Raw genomic sequence first — 19,284 nt, 5'->3', positions numbered from 1 at the left:
CAAGAATCTCTCTCTCTGCCACTTCCTCATAGATTCCTATCCCTCCTTTTCAACCATTATTAACGATCTCTAATGAACCTTGTTTTTCATTGCTCCTCTCTCTCTCTCCAACCCCTTCTCTCTCTATCATTTTCATTTTTCGTGCTTCCTTTTGCCTCTTCCACCTCTCACGTAACCAGAAAATCTATACATAACCTATGGCTCCTCCCTCAGATATCAATCATCTTTCTCACCCTTGTATATACGGTATTTTCTCTTTCTTCTCCTTCTTCCTTCTGTTAAAAGAAAAACACACAAACTAGAGCTTCATGTGCCTAACACTTGCCATCATCACGTGGAAGACAAAATAGATTTTGCAAAGTTCAGATTAACCACGTGAAACTTTTTTTGAACTTCTAAGTCCTTTTTTTTGGGTGGTTGTTAATTTTACTAAATGGGTATGGATGGCTGTTCTCAAAATTTCTCATTTTACTTTGCATACGATCCTAGAAGATTATGTAAAGTGTGTAATAAGATATAGGCCATGTTTAGATAAAGCTAAAATTCAGTCTAGGTAGAATTTTTATAAATTAGCTTATGGAGAAGTTAAATCAAAGAGGTTCTATAAATTAGTTTATGTGTAAGCTTGCGTGATTCATTTCACTTTCTTATTTTCTTTTCTTATGGAGAAATTTATCCAAATAAAGTCACAACCGACTTGATAAGCCAAATTCGATTTATAATATGACTTAACAGTTGCGGTTCTAAATTCTAATTGAACTTTTTTTTTTTTTTTGTTTTTGCAATTTGGTGGGAAGCAGGGGACTTTGTTTCTTCATATACAGAGAGAAAGTCTGGTTTTATGAAATGGTTTGGTAAGATTTTCAACATTGGGTCCAGTAGAGGAAGGGGTGGTGGTCGCCATCTGCAGCAGCCTGTAGAGGAAAACATGGTTTGGCCAGCTCCAGCTAAATCCTTGGTAAACAGAAGCATTCACTTTCTGTTCTGTTCCGTTCCATTCATAACACTGCTATTCAAGGATATTTATATCAATTGTTGTTACTTGTTGTTCTTGTCACTCATAAGTCATAAGTATGGTTATTGTTTTGCTCAAAATAAAAGGAGAATAGTTAGTTAGTTCACCGGAATATGCTACTTCTAGGCCGAATCAAGATGATTTAATTGTCATCATTCATAACTCAATTGGGTATCAGATAGTCCAGCTTCTTAAATTGATCTTATTGTTAGTCCTTGGCTTTCAATGGGTTCACCCAAAAAAAATTTATAACTCAATTGAGTAAAATCTCATTTTAGTCCTTGAAATTGTAAGCATTCATCTCTAACTTTACAAAATTCTCATTTTAGTCCTGATTTGTAAAACCACATTCATTCCTTATTGAAGTAAAACAATAATGTGGAAAATGAAGTGGAAACCAATTAAAATGTATGACTTTTTGAAAAGTCAGGAATCAAACTGAGAATTTTGTAAAGTCAGGAGGACCTACAATATCCAACTTTACAATTTTAAGGACTAAAATAGGGGTTTACTAACTCAATCATAAGTACTGGAAAGTTGACTTCTATTGGCTTGTTTGGTTGATTAGATATCCTCTCGTTACTCGGGGTTACAGCTTAAAGCACATAGTGAATTTTTCCCACACTTTTTCCTTCAAAAGATTTGGTTAAGCAATGCTGACTTGTATCTTAATTGTGCACCACAACATGAGTTGTGCTGCATCATGTAGTGATGAGTAATGCAGCATATGTTCGTAACTGGATATGCAATAATCTTTTTGTTTCTTTTAATCAACATATGTTCATAACTGTGGCTGTTGAAGAAGTATTGAGTAACATTCTTGATGTCATCAGGATGATTGTGCTAGATCTCGGAAGGAGGAAGAGGATCTAGATCATGCAATTGCACTTTCTTTAGGCGAAAATTTTAAGAGACCAACTGGTAGGTGCTAAATTTTCAAAAATGTAATTTATCTCTAGCTATTGTGATCTAATTAAACTTTTGGTTTTATTTGATCATCAAGGATATAGATGGCGAACAGGAACTGATGAAGATTATGCAAAGGCTCTTCAAGATCGCATGTTCTCATCTGCCCATCCACCATATGCCCCTGTACCTTTTTATACCCGGGGATATGGGTAAATTTTTTGCTCTCCTAAACATTGTATTTTATATATGTAGGCCAAACATCAAGTATTCCCAAATTGATCAATAGCATGATTGTTGAAATTTTTAATTGGCTTCTGCTATTCAAAATCACAAAGGATTTCTCTGGCAATGTGTATATATGTATGTCATTGTGTTGTTAGCATAAATTTGAACAAAATTTTAAAATAAGTTTTGATTTCTCTGTTGACTTCTCCATACATGTAATTAATTTTGATTTCATTCTTGTGATGCTAATGCATTATGATGACCGTGCTCAATCATTTCTTATTGACAACTGGTAATGTGCAGTATGCAATCGCATAATAGAACATGTGGAGGGTGCAACCAAGAGATACTCTATGGCAATTGTTTAGGAGTTGGTCATAATTATTTTCATCCAGACTGCTTTCGGTGTCACTCTTGTCGTTACCCCATTACTGAGCGTGAGGTATTTTGATCCTCTTGAGATTAAGAGGAATCTGATATACTCTATTTTACATATGTGCTCATACATATATTATACTTGTCTCCGGTATTTTCCCACAACAAATTCATGTTATTTACTCTTTCAAATCTAAGCTTGCAAAAGTATTGATTTTAATTTTTAACACTACTCTTTTATCTGTCTCTTACTTCCTTTTTTCCTGTTGCTCCAAGTTTTCTTTGTCAGGGAAGCATCCATATCACAAAACCTGTTTTAAGGAATTGACACACCCTAAATGTGAAGTTTGCCATCAATATGTAAGATTAGTCTGCTTCTGTTTTGCTTATTCACATTTGTTCTGCTTTTGTTACTTTTAGTTTTCTTCAATAAGGTCATTAAATTTCAGTGAATTTCATATACCTTATAGTTATAAACTTATAAGTGACAGTTACACTAGTTAGTTTATAATGACGGTATGACATTTGAAATAATTATAAATTACAGTCATCATAATATCACTATTCTCTATTCATTTATGAATAGTTAGAAGATTGGGAAAATTATGTTTTATATTTTTTTACATTAGTTAATCAGATGACATTACATAAGAGATTTCCATTGATAATTTTGTTTATTTATCAGAAGACTTCTCCTATGTGTCTACTACTATTGGTTTGTAATCTTTACAGTTGATGAAAAACAAATAAGCAACATTAACACTTGTGGTATTGTCTTTCACTTTCAGATACCAATAAATGCTGCTGGTTTGATTGAGTATAGATGCCACCCCTATTGGAATCAAAAGTATTGTCCATCTCATGAATATGATAATACAGCTCGCTGCTGTAGTTGTGAAAGATTAGAGGTACTAACATGATCACATTACTTTTTTCACAACAGGGAAATAATATTTTGCTATATGCTTCTTCCTTTTTCTGATCTTTCATTTTCTTTTAAATTATCTTCTCCTTGAAGTCACGGGATGAAAGATACTATAGATTGGAAGATGGAAGGATTTTGTGCTTTGAGTGCATGGAATCTGCTATAACGGACACTGGTGAATGTCAACCCCTTTATCATGCTATCAGAGACTATTATGAAGGAATGAATATGAAAATTGATCAACAAGTCCCAATGCTTCTCGTTGGGAGAGAAGCACTTAATGAAGCCATTGTTGGGGAGAAGAATGTAATGAAACCATCCACTCTTTCATTTTTCAGTCATAGAATTAATTCATTCCTCTTACTCTTTATTGGCTTTTACCAGGGCTTCCATCACTTACCAGAAACAAGGGGATTATGCCTTTCAGAAGAGCAAACTGTCACAAGTGTATGTTAATTATTATTATTTTCTTGTTTTATAAAGCCTTCATGAACCAAGTTATAAATTATCTGTCAGGTATTTCCTCTGATTTATGATCTTCTGTTGTTTCAGGTATATAGATGGCCAAAAATTGGAGGCCATCGATTAATAGGCATGAGATCTCAAGCTCAACGGCTGCCTAGAAAGTGTGAAGTTACAGCTATTCTTGTTCTGTATGGTCTTCCAAGGTAAGTAACATTAAAATACTATTGAATTCATTTTTTTTATTCATAGGAATTGAAGACAGGTGTCAGATGGGTTTACAATAACTCGTGCTCAACTATTGAATTCATATAAATATAGTATAGTAGGCCATCAATGGCCAAAACCAATGATAGGCAACGCTACTTTATGCTTGTGATAATGTTGATCCAAACTTTATAATAAATTTTATGATATTTTTTTACTGGATGCAGGTTACTCACAGGTGCTATACTTGCACATGAGTTGATGCATGCTTGGTTACGCCTCAAAGGTTATATAATGTTGATCTTATCTTGGTATTCAACTTCTAAGTATCACATGATTTTTTTTTTCTCTCACTTTGCCTTGAACCAATTAAGCAGGTTACCAAAACCTTAGTCCTGAAGTAGAGGAAGGTATTTGTCAGGTTCTTTCTTACATGTGGCTTGATGCAGAGGTCATGTCATGTGCTAGAACCATGTCATCAACATCAGCAGCAGCTTCTTCCTCCTCCTACTCTAGTTCATCAAAGAAAGGTGTGAAATCTCATGTTGAAAATAAATTGGGTGAGTTTTTCATGAACCAGATTGCCAATGATTCTTCCCCAGCTTATGGTGGTGGCTTTAGAGCAGCCAATGAGGCTGTGAATAAATATGGTTTGCGTTGCACTCTGGAGCATATTCGTTTGACTGGTCATTTCCCACTGTAATAAGGACACGTTCTCATAGGAGTTTGCAATCTAGTGTTTGATGTTGGATTGCTTCAAATATAAGAGACAAGGTTGGACAGTTTCCCTCCTGTTATTTCATTCCCCGGGGGAATGTGATGTCCCTATATATGTAAGGATGTCTATGTCCAAGTTGAATAATATTATGCATTCCTTGTTTTAATTTATGAGAGAAAATTATTTATGATGTTTTTTGCTAGCAATAAGCCAATAAACTCAGTATGTTCAATTTTAACATCATCAAATTATTTTTTTATTTCATTTTATATGCTTTTTAGATGAGATAATAAAAAATTCCAACGAATATTTTCTACTATATCTATTACTTTCGAACATATTTATTCACACTTTGGTGTTGTGTGGAGATGGCGTTGGATGGTTGTGATGGTGGTGTTTGGGTGTGGCGATGGTATTGGGTGGAGGTGGGTCGCAGTAGTTATGGAGGTTTGGAGGAGAGACGACTAGGGTTTTTGCTTTGGAGAGGAAGGATAAATAGGTATATTTGTAATTTTGGGAGTAAACCAAACAAAGTATGGAGTGAATAAAGCAATGGCCTAGAGGTTCTTTTCTCTCTTCGTTAGTTGGGCCACTTTTTGCATGGGCTTGTGCAACACTGAAAATGGATTTTCATTAAATAAATAAAAAACGCTTTTAAAATCAATAGCAACCATTTGAGGTTCAATTTTCAATTTAAACATAAAATTTCAAAATGTATTGATTTGGTGAAAGAAAGATTAATTGAGTGTAAAATAAGATATATCAAATATCTCCTTATTAAAAAAAAAAGTTCCCTTATACTTTCACACCTCATACTTGATATCTTTTACTTTTTAATATAACACTAGCCTTTTTAAATCAATTCATTTAAAAAATAAAAAATTAAAGAAAATTTGTGTTAATGGGAAGAGTATCGAGTAAAATTTCGTTCCTTAAACAATATAAGTGCATTTTGTCCTTTCAAATAATGAAAAAGAAATTTGACGGAATGTATTTTTTAACTAATATGAAAAATAAAAATCGTCCACACCCATCTATGTTATTGCTTAGTTAGCCATTTTGATAGGGTAATCTGCCACAATGTATACATATATTTCAATCAAAATTTCAGTAAATATAAGGGGAACAACTATGAATCAGTAGAAAATATAGCAAGTGAGGTACACCTTTTTCCCTCTCATGATTCCATTGTCTCCACCCCATCACTACAAATTTCCCTAGTTTTCCTTTGCACGGTTTTATAAGTGTACCCCTTTGCCAAGAATAGAAAGAAACACAAATTGAAAGCATTTATGACAGCCAACATCCAATAAAATTTATCTAGACGACTTGAATTTATATCCTTCGCAATCCAACTTTTTCCATTCTTCCCCGTGACATGATCCACAGTGATGATCAGAAAACTGCTTAAGAAGAATCCTACTCCAACCACACTAAGATACAAACCCACTCCTAAGCTTCTCACTGAGTCAGGAACTTGGTCATAGAAATACTCTTGCAAACCAATTAGAGACAATGAATCTGCTCCAATTCCAAGGATCAAGTATTGGGGTATCAACCACAACACACTCATTGTCTCATGCCTAGTCCCCCCTACTGTTATCACTTCATCATGTTCAACCATTCTTAATCTCTTTGTTTCTACTAAGGCAGCAACCACCATGGCTATGACTAAGAATGCTAAGCCAATGCCAACCCTCCAAAGGACGCTGATGCCCCTTTCGTTACCTTTGACTTTCCTCATAATTGGAACTATAATCTTATCATATATTGGGATAGCTATTATTGGGCTAATAGCTGAAACAGATGTCATGGAAGCTGGTGGGATTTTGAAGCTGTTGATTATCTTTAAGTTCATAGAAGCTGCTTGATTGACAAAGAGTGTCGAGCCTTGCGCTATACATATACCAATTATTAATGAAGTTAGCCATATGGGAATAACATTCAGAATAAGCTTTGTCTCCTCCACTCTTGTCACTGTTGCTAATCTCCATGGATTCTGGTCTCTATGCTCAGTATACTTCCCTTCAACTATTGCAGCCTTGTCAAGAAACCTATTCATTTTGATTGAATTGATTAGTATTAAACTATTAATTTTAATGAACATTAGTAATAAATGTGTTCAATTCTATTATTTTTTTAAATCAGGAGTATCTTTTACTAAAAATAATCTTATCCAAACTTAATAAGATTATTATCAACATTGTGCACTGAAAGACCTAAAGCTCACCTTCTGAATAGAGTTAGTTGATCTCATGGTTAGTAGTCAAACTCTATCGTCTATTTATAAATTTTGAATTACAAACACTATGCCACCATATTAATAATATTTTAGTCGATATTATTATGTTATGTTAACATTTATACAAAAATGATTAATTGTTAGTATATTTTTCATTTGTCTCGAAAGAAATTAATTCAATTAGAATACATGTGGTAACAAAATACTATCCAACACTCTTTTTTAAATAAATTAACTTTTTATTATTAACTTAAATTTATTAAAAAAACATAAAATTTTATAAATAATTCTTATTTAATGAATTCCATCTATATTTTAATTTTTTAAATAAATTTTAACTAACAATACTAAAGAATATATTAAAAAAAAGTGTGTTAAAAATATTTAACCTTCATATACACAATAAAAAGAGGTCATACACTATATATCTAACAAAGGTGAACGTTTGATACCTGAGCCTGCAAGTATGGCTTAGAAGCCTTCCTTGTGACTTCTCTGACTTTGGGAATTCATACAATGAATCGGGATTTGAAGGACAGGACAAGTTGCTTTTCCTTATTGCTGCAATTAGTACTTGTAGAATTAGCATGAAAGGGTTACCTTCTGTGCTCCTGTACCTGTAAAAACGCTTCCCCTCATAGAAAGCAATGATAGTGAGAGCCATGAACATGCTGAGGATGAGATAAGATACTCCCCAGCTGACAAAGTCTTGAACATAAACAATCACTGTTGCCCCAAGCAGCATTGCCGTGCAAAGTGTAAAATTCCACCAGTTGAAGAATGACATCTTCTTCTTCCTTTCTTCAAGGTGGTCATCATCAAATTGATCTGCTCCAAAGCTTTGTAAGCACGGTTTGAATCCTCCAGTTCCCAAGGCGACACAGTAAAGGGCAAGGAATAAAACCACTTCATGAACCTTCCTTGGCCAATGGCATATCTCATTGTTGCATGGTTTTAGACTTGGAATGAATTGAGACATGGTCAAGAGGCTTAATCCCTGGTTTGACACAACAACAAATTAATGAGGGCTTATTTTTCATGGCTATAGTTTATATAAACATTACTTAATTTGTTATCCTGGCTGAGATATGTCAAATAGATCGAAGACAAGGTATATATGAAGTGTAAAAGCACTCAATATATATATTGTACATTAATAATTAAAGAAAATATGAATATATACCTTGAGGTATAAGAGGGAAGAAAAGAGGACCATACGAAATCGACCAGTGTAGGCATCAGCAACAAATCCTCCAATTAGAGGCATCAAAGTTGTTGCTCCTACCCAGTAGTTTACATTCTTGGTCGCTGTTTTGAGATCTTCATGCATTACTTTAGTCAGGTACATGATAAGATTAGTGGCTATCCCAAAGTGGCATATCCTTTCACTAAATTCAATTGCTGCTCAAAATTGAAATAGAATCACCAAGTTATGCTCATATGTATTACACATTTTTATAATTGTGTTGCTAACCACTAATAAATAAGACGACAATTTGCCTCAGAAGGAAATGTGATTTTATCTTATGCACCTTACTTCGAATTAAAATCACTTGGCAGTTTGTACAATTTTTTTTAAAAAAAGATCATTTGGAAGTTTGTACAAATTAAAAGAAAAGATAATTTGGCAGTTTCTACTTTCTACTGCCATAATTTATGTTAACACCCTATTACTAAAACCATGTTGCTGAATTTGACCCTTGTTTTTGTTGCTGACCAGTAGCCAACAATAATACAAATCTTCCAAGACTTTTATTTGACATGCTTTAACACACGTATTTTAATAGTTTTTATTGAGAATGAAGGTAAAAAATGAGCTACGAACCAATTGATGAAATAAAATGACATTTTTTATACTATTGTTGCAAACTTGAGTTTAAATAAAATGATGATATATATAGTCAAGTAAATAAGTTTCTTACCAAGGACAAAAAGCGACGCTTTCCATACACCTGTGGAAGCACGGAGAGGAACTCTGCCCTTATAATCCACAGATGCATCATGCACCCATTTCTCTTCTCCTTTTTCTTCACTTTTTCCACGCTTTCTCTTCTCCATTTCCTGTTCCGTCTTTACAAATACTAGACGTAGGTTAAAATGGTCTTCACCACATGTGGTATATTTTATGAATGCGTGGATCTCATGAACGCGGCTATAGTTCATGAAATACTCCGTAAATTCGTATTATTTTCTGGGTGAAAATACTCAGTAAATATTAGCGATAATTAAGTGTAATATATTTATTATATGATGAATTTTATGTAATTTAAAATAATGAGGATTTTGTATATAAAAAAAATTCATAAAAAGATGTGAGGTTGGAATAATTTACAGTAGAGAAAAAGAATAAATTTAACAAGAAATCATTATTTGTTTTCAAGCTGAGGAATGGTCTCCAGCGGGATTTTAGTTTCAAAATATATTCAAAAAACAAAGAAACCTTAAGGTGGCTTCTGCATTCAATCTATGACGAAATTAATTTCTTTCAATTGTATCTTTTTCAATAAAAAATTTAAAACATGAGATATTCTAATTTGAAATCCTTTTAAAAATTGAATTAAAATGATATAAAATTTATTTTATGAACTCTAGTCCACACACTCACTAAATTATATATGTTGGAGTAACTTTTGATTTCAATCAACGGCCACACGAACACTAACACATTGAATCAAACATGTGCGTGGCTTTGTAAATTGTAAGGGGCCAGGATGGCTAAGCATTTGACCTTGAACTCTTGGAGTAGTGTAAGTCTTCACAACTTCAATTACATACCGGCTTTTGCACTTTGTTGAATTAAAATATCGTGGTTTGATTTACAAGAAGTCTTCCATGTTTGGAGTCCAAATTGAAATCATATAACGTTCTTAAATTCAAAGCACATATATTCTTGACCATATAGGACCTAATCTTACAACACATAATCCTCGAGTCAAAATCAGATATCTCACATGTATCAAGCAAAAAGAGTGCCAGTAAAATACGGTTTATAAATAACTATTTTTTTAAAAATTATTAAAAATTATAAAATTATTATTGAGATTTATTAAATAATGAGATCCAATTAATAAAATATAATAAATGAGACCCAACAAAAATATAATTCTCAATAAATTTAAATCAATATATAATAGAGAGAGAGAGGCCGACAGAGTGTTAAAAGTACATCATCTGTTTCATAATGAGTTTTTCTAGGTTTTTTATTACAAAAATTAAAAAGTGTAGTAATTTTATGAAAGATAGGGTGTGTGCACTCTATTGAAGCAGTTGATTAATAATATATCATTAGCGTGATCACATCATCGCTATTCTGTTTCGAGGACCAGTTGTGCCCAAGGGTGCCCTATAGGTGTGAATCGCTGATTATTTGGAGTGATTTCGCGCCTACTTCCATCCATACATCGCACCCCTAGTCAGAGTATATATATATATATATATATATATATATATATATATGTGTGTGTGTGTGCCCTATATATTCTATAATTGCATTGCACTTATTTATATTATTTTTTGCAGCCAATATTTGAATGGATCGCTCACAATCTTCATATCATATTTGATTTGCGAAAAAGAATCCCTTACGTCGAGGCTTATGGGGATATAAAATAGGTATTGAGGCTAACACAAATAAACACTTCAACTAAATGTAATATAGGAGGAAAAAGACTTGCCAATGATTTTATGTTTTTTGTATTTTCTTGTACATTTTCGATTTTGTACGTGTATTTTGTTGTTGAACCTTGTGTTGTGTATATGATGATTTTAGTTAAATTTCTTCAATATTTTCACCTCATCTATATTTATGAAGTTATTTATTAAATTAAGTGTTTAACCATTAATTATTTTAATCAATCTTCTTTAAAAACAACTTCAACTTAAAAGTAGTTAATCACACACTATAATTTCCCTACACAGTGAAAATCTGTTTTTATTTTCTAATCGAGATACACAGGGTAAACTTGTTTCTGTTGTATATGCCAACCACATACACTGCAGAAAAATATATATATTTATCTATGTTATTGCTTAGTTTAAGAGTAATCTCCCAGTGTAAACTTAGCAAGCCAAATTTTAGTAAATACAAGGAGAACAACATATTACATATTTGATTAAGCGGAAAATATAGCAAGCGATCAAGGTACTCAGTCACTCTCATCATGCCACTGTATCCACCCCATCACAGTTAGAACAATCAATTTCCGTAGCTTTCCTCCGTGCGGTCTTATAAGTAAACCTCTTTGCCAAGAATAGGAAGAGACACAAATTTAAAGCACTTATGACAGCCAACATCCAATAAAACTTATCTAGACGACTTGAGTTTACATCCTTGGCAATCCAACCTTTGCCATTCTTCCCTGTGACATGGTCCACAATTATTATTAGAAAGCTGCTTAAGAAGAATCCTATTCCAATCACACTAAGATACAAAGCCATTCCTACGCTTCTCATTGAGTCAGGAACTTCATCATAGAAATACTCTTGCAAAGCAATTAGATAAAATGAATTTCCAATGCCAAGGATCAAGTATTGGGGTATCAACCACATCACACTCATTGTCTCATGACCAGGCATTCTTAATCTCATATTTTCTACTAAGGCAGCAACAACCATGAGTATGACTAAGAATATTAAGCCAATGCCAATCCTCCCAAGGATGCTGATGCCTCTTTCGTTACCTCTGACTTTCCTTAGAATTGGAACAATAATTCTATCATATATTGGGACAGATATTATGGTGCTAAAGGCTGAAAGGGACGCCATGGAAGCTGGTGGAATTTTGAAGTTGTCGCTTATCTTTAAGTTCATAGCAGCTGCTTGTTTGACAAAGAGTGTCGAACCTTGTGCTATGCATACACCAATCATTAATGAAGTTAGCCATATCGGAACAACATTTAGAATAAGCTTTGTCTCCTCCACTCTTGTCACTGTTGCTAATCTCCATGGGCCAGCTTTCTTCTCAATATACTTTTCTTCAACTATTGCAGCCTTGTCAAGAAACCTATTCATTAATTAAATTAATTAGTACCATATAGCAAACCTATTCATTAATTAAATTAATTAGTACCATATAGCAAACCTATTATTAATTTGAAAAATGTTAACCAATATTTTTGAAACACTGAATAAGAAACTAAATTTTTTATTATTATTATAATGTACAAAATTATCTATGATTTTTTTATATTTTCCTATGATTTTTATAATTTATATTTTTTTAATTTCTGAATCAATGTCCTAATAATAGTTGTTAGGCGGACCCTATTAGTTTTAGTGAATTTTAATAGGTAGGTTCAACACTTCAACTATATAAATCTATTGTCAACACAATATGACTACCCTATTAATAAACTAATTGACATTATTTTTTGTCGTGTCAACATTCTTATTTTTTTTGGTGTACAAAGTAACAACATGATTAGAACCTAGATAATAGTCAAAATCCCTACCATTAAGCCAACTCTAGTAGGTTCTTGTCAACGTTTTTACTTAGGTATTACTTAATTTCTTTAATCTAAAAAAAAAACTATATGAATGATAGGACTAAATTAACAATATCGTTCAGAATTATAACTTGTTCTATGCATGTATATCTAACAAGGTACGTAATGTACCTGAGCCTGCTAGTATGGTTTAGAAGCCTTCCTTGGGAATTCTCTGACATTGGGACTTCACATAATAAAGCAGGATTTGAAGGACAAGACAAATTCCTTTTCCTTATGGATGCAATTAGGACTTGTAGAATTGGTATGAAAGGATTTGCGTTTGGCCTCATTCTGTACCTGTAAAAAGGTATCCCCACATAGAAAGCAATGATAGTGAGAGCCATGAACATAGCGAGGATGAGATAAGCAACTCCCCAGCTAACGAAGTCCTGAACATAAACAACCACCGTTGTCGCTAGCAACAAAGCAATGCTGAATGTAAAGGTCCACCAGTTGAAGAAAGACATCTTCTTCTTTCGTTCTTCAAGGTTGTCACCATCAAATTGATCACCTCCAAAACTTTCTAAGCATGGTTTGAATCCTCCAGTTCCCAAGGCGATACAGTAAAGAGCAAGGAAGAAAACCACTTCATGAACCTTTCTTGGCTGATGACATATATCATTGTTGCATGGTTTTAGATTTGGAATGAATTGAGACATGGTCAAGAGGCTTAATCCCTGCTAGACACAACAAGAAATGGGGCTTATTTTTCCATGGCAACAATATATTCTTTCTAGTTTTGAATATTAGGGGAAAAATCATGTTAATTGTTAACTAAGTTAATTCTATTAATCATATCTGCAAAAAATATTTTTAAGATTTCTTTCATTTTGATATCAAGAATAGAAAAAAATTATTGAAATTAAAATCTCTACTAAAGAGTATTTTAAGATTTTTTTGTTAAATTACAATTTTGGTTATCCTTTAGTTTTTAATCTGTGATTTTGATTTTTCTGTTTTTTTGTTATAGTTTCTTCTTTTCAGAAAATCTGTAACTTTGATTTAATTGACAAATTTGTATATTTTTTATTGTTTTTATTTTAATCCTATTAAATCCTATATATTTAACAAATTCATTTAAGATATTATTAAAAAATTATTTAATTAATTAAAATAAAAAATAAAAATAGAAAAAATTGAATATTAGACAAAAAATATAACTTTTTAAAATATGAGCACTAAAATTATAAAAAAAAGAAAACCAAAATTACATATAAAAAAATAAAAAGGAACTAAAATTATAATTTATTTATTTCATTAAATAAATATAGGGGTGAATTTAATTAAAATTTATTTACTTATATATTTTTTTCTTAAGTTAAAGATGATAAATATCTTTTAATTTAATGGATACTAATCTTGTTCGTGATGATCGTATGAGTGGTGCTTTAAAAGCTTGCATTTTGTGTTTATATATATATATATATATATATATATATATATATATATATATATAAACAAACAAATAATTTATCGTGAAGTGTGAAAACATATGTAGTACATTGACAAAATTAAGATGAATATACCTTGAAGTATACGAGGGAAGAAAAGACTACCATACGAAATCGACCGGTGTAGGCATCACCAAGAAATCCCCCAATCATAGGCAACAAGGTTGTTGCTCCTTTCCACAAGTTTGCATTATTGGTTGCTGTCTTTAGGTCTTCATGCATCACTTCAGTCAGATACATGATAAGATTACTGGATATCCCAAAGTGGGCTATCCTTTCACTAAATTCAATTGCTGCTCAAAATTGAAATAGAATCACCAAGTTATGCTAAACTCATTTGTTTCATAATTTTTGTTATTGCTAATAACAGGTTTTCAAACTTGACCCTTGAATTATTTGTGTGGCCAGTGCCACTAGCCAATAATAATATGAACCAATTCATTTTGTGTTCTGAACATTTATAAAAAAATTGGAAGAAACAATAATTAGCTAGTATTTGAATACAAAAGAAAGGGATTTGGTTACATTGAGGAGTGCGCAAATAATGCAAGGATGGAATTGGATTGAATGAAGATGTAACGTGTTCAATTAATTTCATCTGATTAGTTTTTCTGTTGTTGCAAACTTGAATTGAAATAAAATGACGATAGTATATATGAAGAGAGAGAGAGAACTTAAATCAACAATTATCTTACCAAGGACAAAAAGCGAAGCTTTCCATACACCCGTGGAAGCACGGAGAGGGATTCTTCCCTTGTAATCCACAGATGCATCATGGACCCATTTCTCTTCATCACTTTCTTCAATTCTACCTCCCTTTCTCTTCTCCATTTCCTGCTTCATGTTTACAAATTGAAGGTGTAACCTTCTGATGGTGTGTCACATAGACAAATGAAATGGGTGGATGAAATCCATTGTTAGTGTGGCCTCGTTAGTAACATTTAAAATGTAAATAACAAAGAGAATTACGGAAAGGTTAATTATACCTAATTTCTCACTGAGAATTTTTTGGGTTAATTTATTATCTCAATATATATAATTTTTTCACCCCAAATAAATCTCAGTGCAATTTTTTTATCCCCACCACCACAGCAATATATAGGCAATACAAGCGAAAAAACAACGCATTTTTGTTCCAACTGTAACTATTAATTTGCAATTGGTTTAAATATCTTTTTTTTTCTTATAAGTTGGTTTTTTTTATAATTTTGGTCTCTATATTTTTTTTTTTCATTTTTAGTCTATGTAAGTTTATGTTTTTATTTTATAAAATTTTTATCATTGTAATTTGTTTTGTTCATATGTATTCTCTATAAGTTTACATTTTTTTAAAAAATTTTAGTTCCTCTAACTTTACATTTTTCAAATTTTCATCCTTGTAAACGTGAACTTAGAAGAATTAAAAATAAAAATAAAAATCTTAAAAATATTATTTTGAAAAAATATGAACTTATGGTGACTAAAACTGAACAAAACAAATTACAAGGACCAAAATTAAAAAATACAAATTTATTAGAACTGAAAATATAAAAAAAAAACTCCAGGAACCAAAATTTAAAATTTACTAACTTATAGCCACTAAAATAATATTTAAGTTTTTACAATTTTCATCTTCTAATTCTGAAAAATGAACAATTTTAATTGTCTTTTTTAATTATATTATTTCAGTCTGCCCGGAAAATTTATGATTTAGAAAATGGTGTAAAAGTGATCAAGGAAAAATTTCAACCTATAACCTTCTTCATTTATCTCCTGACCTGTTATATATATATATATATATATATATATATATATATATGGATTTGTTATTTTACATCAAGGAGTACGTAAGCAAGTGATACCTTTTTATTGGACCAAAAACCTTTTTATTTTCTTTAATAAAAATTAAATAAAGGATTTATTGCAGTATTCTTCCTCCTTCTTTGTTCATGTTCTACTTTCTACTGTTATAAAGAGAACTTTGTCTCTCTCGAATTGTTTCCTTTTCATTTTTTTATTACATTTCCTAGACTTTACAAAATTGGGATACTAAAAGGTTCTACTTTAAAATAGGGATTAAAATTGTAAAATTTGAAAATGTGAAAACTAAATCTCTTTATTTTAAAATAGAGAGATGAAATTTATGATTTTTAGAGATGAAATTTATGAATTTTAAAAATAAGGAGACAAAAATTATATTTAAGTCTTTTACTTTAACAATACAATTCTTATTTATTTTTTTGTTTTGTTTTGTTAAGTTGCTAGATAATTGAAGGGTGTATTTGCTTTTTTTTGAAAAATTTACTGATATTGGAAAACATATTATAGTTGTTGACCACTGCTATTAGATACCTACTATCGCATGTTGTAATTGTTTTTTTTTTTTTACTTAATGATAATATAGTTGTTGTACATGAGTTTTCTTTTACTTTTTTTTCTTCTTAATTTTAGAACATTTTTTTATGAAACCCGAGATCCAAACAAAAACAAATCCCACAAATTGGGTTGGTTTATTTCGAGTTATGATAAAAAAAATTAAGCAAAACCAATCATCCAATACTAAACTAAACAAATTAAGTTGATTAGTTTGGATTGGAAAATCATCTAAATTGAACCAAATCGACTCCTGGTCACTCCTAAAATCACATTAATTTAAGTTTCATCTTTTTATTCCATTTTTTCTTATTTTTTTGCAACTCATCACCAATATTATACTCCCCTACAAAATTGAACACGCATTATTTATTTTAATATTATAATATTTGTATTATTAAAATAATATAATATGTTATTTATTTTAATATTATTTATAGCATAAATGATGTAGTAAAAAAAGAATAGAAAGATAGGAATAAGTATTTTTTTTTTAAAATATTTATTTTTTTACATCATCTTAAATGTCAAGAATTTACTTTTAAAATTTTATATTACAAAAAAACTTAATTGTACTTTTTACCCTAACTTTTTAATTTTTGACAAATATTATCCTCAACAAATTAATTTGATATATTTTATTTCAACATTTAAGAAACTTGCAAATTTTATCATCTGTCATTTACTTCTACCATAATTGCATTTTCTACCTGCAATTTTTTATTATTTTGGCAAATTTTCACCCAACATTTTTTTTGAAAAATTTACCGCTAACTTTTTACTTTTTTTGTCAAATTTTACTCCAAACTTTTGCACTTAAAATATGTCAAATTAAAAAGTTGGGATAAAATTCCCAAAAATTAAACCTATAAAAATAATGAAAGATTTCTGATTTTGCTTTATCTTCACCAACTTTAGCGACCGTTTATTCGGTCGTAAATATTATATATTTACCAACTGCTTATTTCTGTCGCCAATTGTCTATTATAACTGATGGTTTTGAAAATATATACGACTGACTTGGCCACTGCTGCTAAAATTCAGGAATTAGCACTGTTTCAGCTGTTTCGAAACTAGTCGCTAAGCAAATTTGGTGTTTACCATATATATGAGGCAGTCGCTAAATCAGTAGCTATTTGCAACAGAGTCCCGTGACAAAATTTGGTTTGTGTTTATTTTATTCCTATAACCATACTTGTAAATTACTATTTCTTTCTTAGTATTTTATTCTAACAAACCGCCCACAGTTATGTAACCTCCATTATCTTATTTTTTTTTTTAAATGGAGAGGCAGTCTTTTCCTTAGTGTTAATAATAATAATTACATAATCAAATTAAAATATTTAAATAAAACTAAATCACACCTATAATACTAGTGTACCTAATAACATTGCGCTACACATGGGTATTAAAATTACCATATGATTATATTTATTATTGAAAAATATATTAAATAATAAATTATATAATTGATTTATAAAACATTTTTAAAAATTCTAGTTATATAAATTTATTATTTATTATTTCAAACTTGATTTGACATTGAATAATTATTTTTTAAAAAAATTATATATTTTATATACCACTATAATATAATGTTTATATTATGATTCAAAAAATCAATCATTTATTGGTTTGAATAATACTGAACTTATTTCTTAAACAAAGGTTTTGAATTTAAACATTATGGATGAAAACAAATGTGATTAAAAAGAAAGAATTTCATCAAAAATTATCCATCAGTTTTCAGTAGAGATTATTTATTAATAAAATCAATAAATACTTTATATCAATAAGATGGTAATAAAAATATGATTAAGAAAATTAATTGACTTAATTATTTAGATGGTGCAAGAAAAAGAGAAAGCCATGAGTTGAAATTCCCACTTAACCACTTTTCTTATTTTTGAAATTATAAATTTCAATGGAAGACTTCAGATAATAAAAAATAAGGAGACCGAAAGTGAGATGTAACTTAAATTATTAATTGCAACATCATCTAATAAATGTCGCCTTGCAGTAAAAGTTAGGTTTTAACCGTCAACGGACAAATGTTTAACTGTTGAACAAAAAATATGAATTTTTTTTTAAAAAAAGAGATTGAAATTGTAGAATTAAAAATTGGGATGAAATATTGATTAGAAATTATAAGAAGGGACAAAAATTTAACTTAGCCAAAAATAAATTATGCTGATAATTAATCGATTTTTTGTTATTTTGTGTTTTTGTCACATAATATTTGACGCATCTTATTTAACTATTATGTGACAAATGTAAGATGACAAAAATCAATTAAGTTATCTGACTATAGTTTTAGATATACTACAGTTTTTCAATTTTTTATTATTATTTTAAACTGAATATTAATTGCAATAATTTACGTCCTTTTATTTTGAAGATTGAATCTATAACTTAATTTGTCGTATATTCTCTTATGCAACTTCGATATTATTTAATGTTTTAGATTATAAGTATTTAATAATTCATTTACCGCAGCTTTAAAAACAAATGAAGTTAGTTTTGAATAGTGAGGATAAAAACACAACAACAAATAATACAATATGAGTACTTTCATTAATTTTACATAAGAAAAATAGCTGTTGATTAACATCTCCATGAATATTAGAGATACTTCAGTGATTTATTATATGATGAATTTTGTGTAATTTAAAATAACGAGCATTTTGTATATATAACAAATTCAAGAAAGATGTGAAGTATCTTGGATGTTATAGAAAGTTAGAAACAATACGGGATTTTTTCCTTTTAAACTTATTTGTACACGTTTTCAAACTGAGGAGTTAATGGTCTCCAGCGGGATTTTAGTTTCAAAATATATAATTCTAAGCCAAAGAAACCTTACGTGACTTCTGCAATGAAATCCATTTCTTTCAACTGTATTTTTTTCCAATAAAAG

General features: G+C 30.4%; 3 protein-coding genes across 6 annotated transcripts; 1 reads left to right on the top strand and 2 right to left on the bottom strand.

Moving 5' to 3' along the window:
- LOC100798829 (protein DA1-related 2) lies at nt 1-5,002 on the top strand. 2 transcript variants are annotated; one of them, XM_006601915.4, is made up of 12 exons: nt 1-246; nt 801-958; nt 1,849-1,936; nt 2,019-2,133; nt 2,453-2,591; nt 2,801-2,884; nt 3,313-3,432; nt 3,543-3,755; nt 3,834-3,896; nt 4,002-4,117; nt 4,346-4,404; nt 4,496-5,002. In XM_006601915.4, exons 1-12 carry the CDS (start codon nt 198-200, stop codon nt 4,819-4,821), a joined length of 1,530 nt encoding a protein of 509 aa, XP_006601978.1. In that variant the 5' UTR covers nt 1-197; the 3' UTR covers nt 4,822-5,002. The 2 variants fall into 2 exon arrangements, with proteins under 2 accessions (XP_006601978.1, XP_006601979.1); XM_006601916.4 differs by lacking the exon at nt 1-246 and adding an exon at nt 266-437.
- A 907-nt stretch (nt 5,003-5,909) lies between these two features.
- Nucleotides 5,910-9,545, bottom strand: LOC100804663 (protein NRT1/ PTR FAMILY 5.6). Its single transcript, XM_041012024.1, has 4 exons — nt 9,001-9,545; nt 8,262-8,479; nt 7,531-8,075; nt 5,910-6,890 (listed from the first exon to the last, which is right to left on the bottom strand). The coding sequence occupies exons 1-4, from the start codon at nt 9,239-9,241 to the stop codon at nt 6,014-6,016; spliced, it is 1,881 nt and encodes a 626-aa protein (XP_040867958.1). The 5' UTR covers nt 9,242-9,545; the 3' UTR covers nt 5,910-6,013.
- A 1,438-nt stretch (nt 9,546-10,983) lies between these two features.
- On the bottom strand, nt 10,984-15,157 carry LOC102659718 (protein NRT1/ PTR FAMILY 5.6). Of its 3 annotated transcripts, XM_014770762.2 has the most exons (5): nt 15,002-15,157; nt 14,711-14,883; nt 14,091-14,308; nt 12,694-13,241; nt 10,984-12,080 (listed from the first exon to the last, which is right to left on the bottom strand). In XM_014770762.2, the coding sequence occupies exons 2-5, from the start codon at nt 14,856-14,858 to the stop codon at nt 11,237-11,239; spliced, it is 1,758 nt and encodes a 585-aa protein (XP_014626248.1). In that variant the 5' UTR covers nt 14,859-14,883; nt 15,002-15,157; the 3' UTR covers nt 10,984-11,236. The 3 variants fall into 3 exon arrangements, with proteins under 3 accessions (XP_014626248.1, XP_014626249.1, XP_006603100.1); XM_014770763.3 differs by having other exon boundaries at nt 14,091-14,227; nt 14,711-15,090; XM_006603037.4 differs by having other exon boundaries at nt 14,711-15,089.
- Nucleotides 15,158-19,284: the final 4,127 nt, after the last annotated feature.

Source organism: Glycine max, chromosome 18 (genome assembly GCF_000004515.6).
Source record: "Glycine max cultivar Williams 82 chromosome 18, Glycine_max_v4.0, whole genome shotgun sequence".
NCBI lineage: Eukaryota > Viridiplantae > Streptophyta > Magnoliopsida > Fabales > Fabaceae > Glycine > Glycine max.
This window is presented reverse-complemented; position numbering and strand designations above follow the sequence as displayed.

Coding starts and splice junctions, on each gene's coding strand:
- LOC100798829 (XM_006601915.4), top strand. CDS start 198: ATGGCTCCTCCCTCAGATATCAATCATCTTTCTCACCCTTGTATATAC. Junction 2,885..3,312: donor GTGAAGTTTGCCATCAATAT/GTAAGATTAGTC, acceptor TTTCACTTTCAG/ATACCAATAAATGCTGCTGG. Junction 3,433..3,542: donor GTAGTTGTGAAAGATTAGAG/GTACTAACATGA, acceptor TTCTCCTTGAAG/TCACGGGATGAAAGATACTA.
- LOC100804663 (XM_041012024.1), bottom strand. CDS start 9,241: ATGAACTATAGCCGCGTTCATGAGATCCACGCATTCATAAAATATACC. Junction 8,480..9,000: donor AGCGTCGCTTTTTGTCCTTG/GTAAGAAACTTA, acceptor AATTTTGAGCAG/CAATTGAATTTAGTGAAAGG. Junction 8,076..8,261: donor CTTCCCTCTTATACCTCAAG/GTATATATTCAT, acceptor GTGTCAAACCAG/GGATTAAGCCTCTTGACCAT.
- LOC102659718 (XM_014770762.2), bottom strand. CDS start 14,858: ATGAAGCAGGAAATGGAGAAGAGAAAGGGAGGTAGAATTGAAGAAAGT. Junction 14,309..14,710: donor AGCTTCGCTTTTTGTCCTTG/GTAAGATAATTG, acceptor AATTTTGAGCAG/CAATTGAATTTAGTGAAAGG. Junction 13,242..14,090: donor CTTCCCTCGTATACTTCAAG/GTATATTCATCT, acceptor TGTGTCTAGCAG/GGATTAAGCCTCTTGACCAT.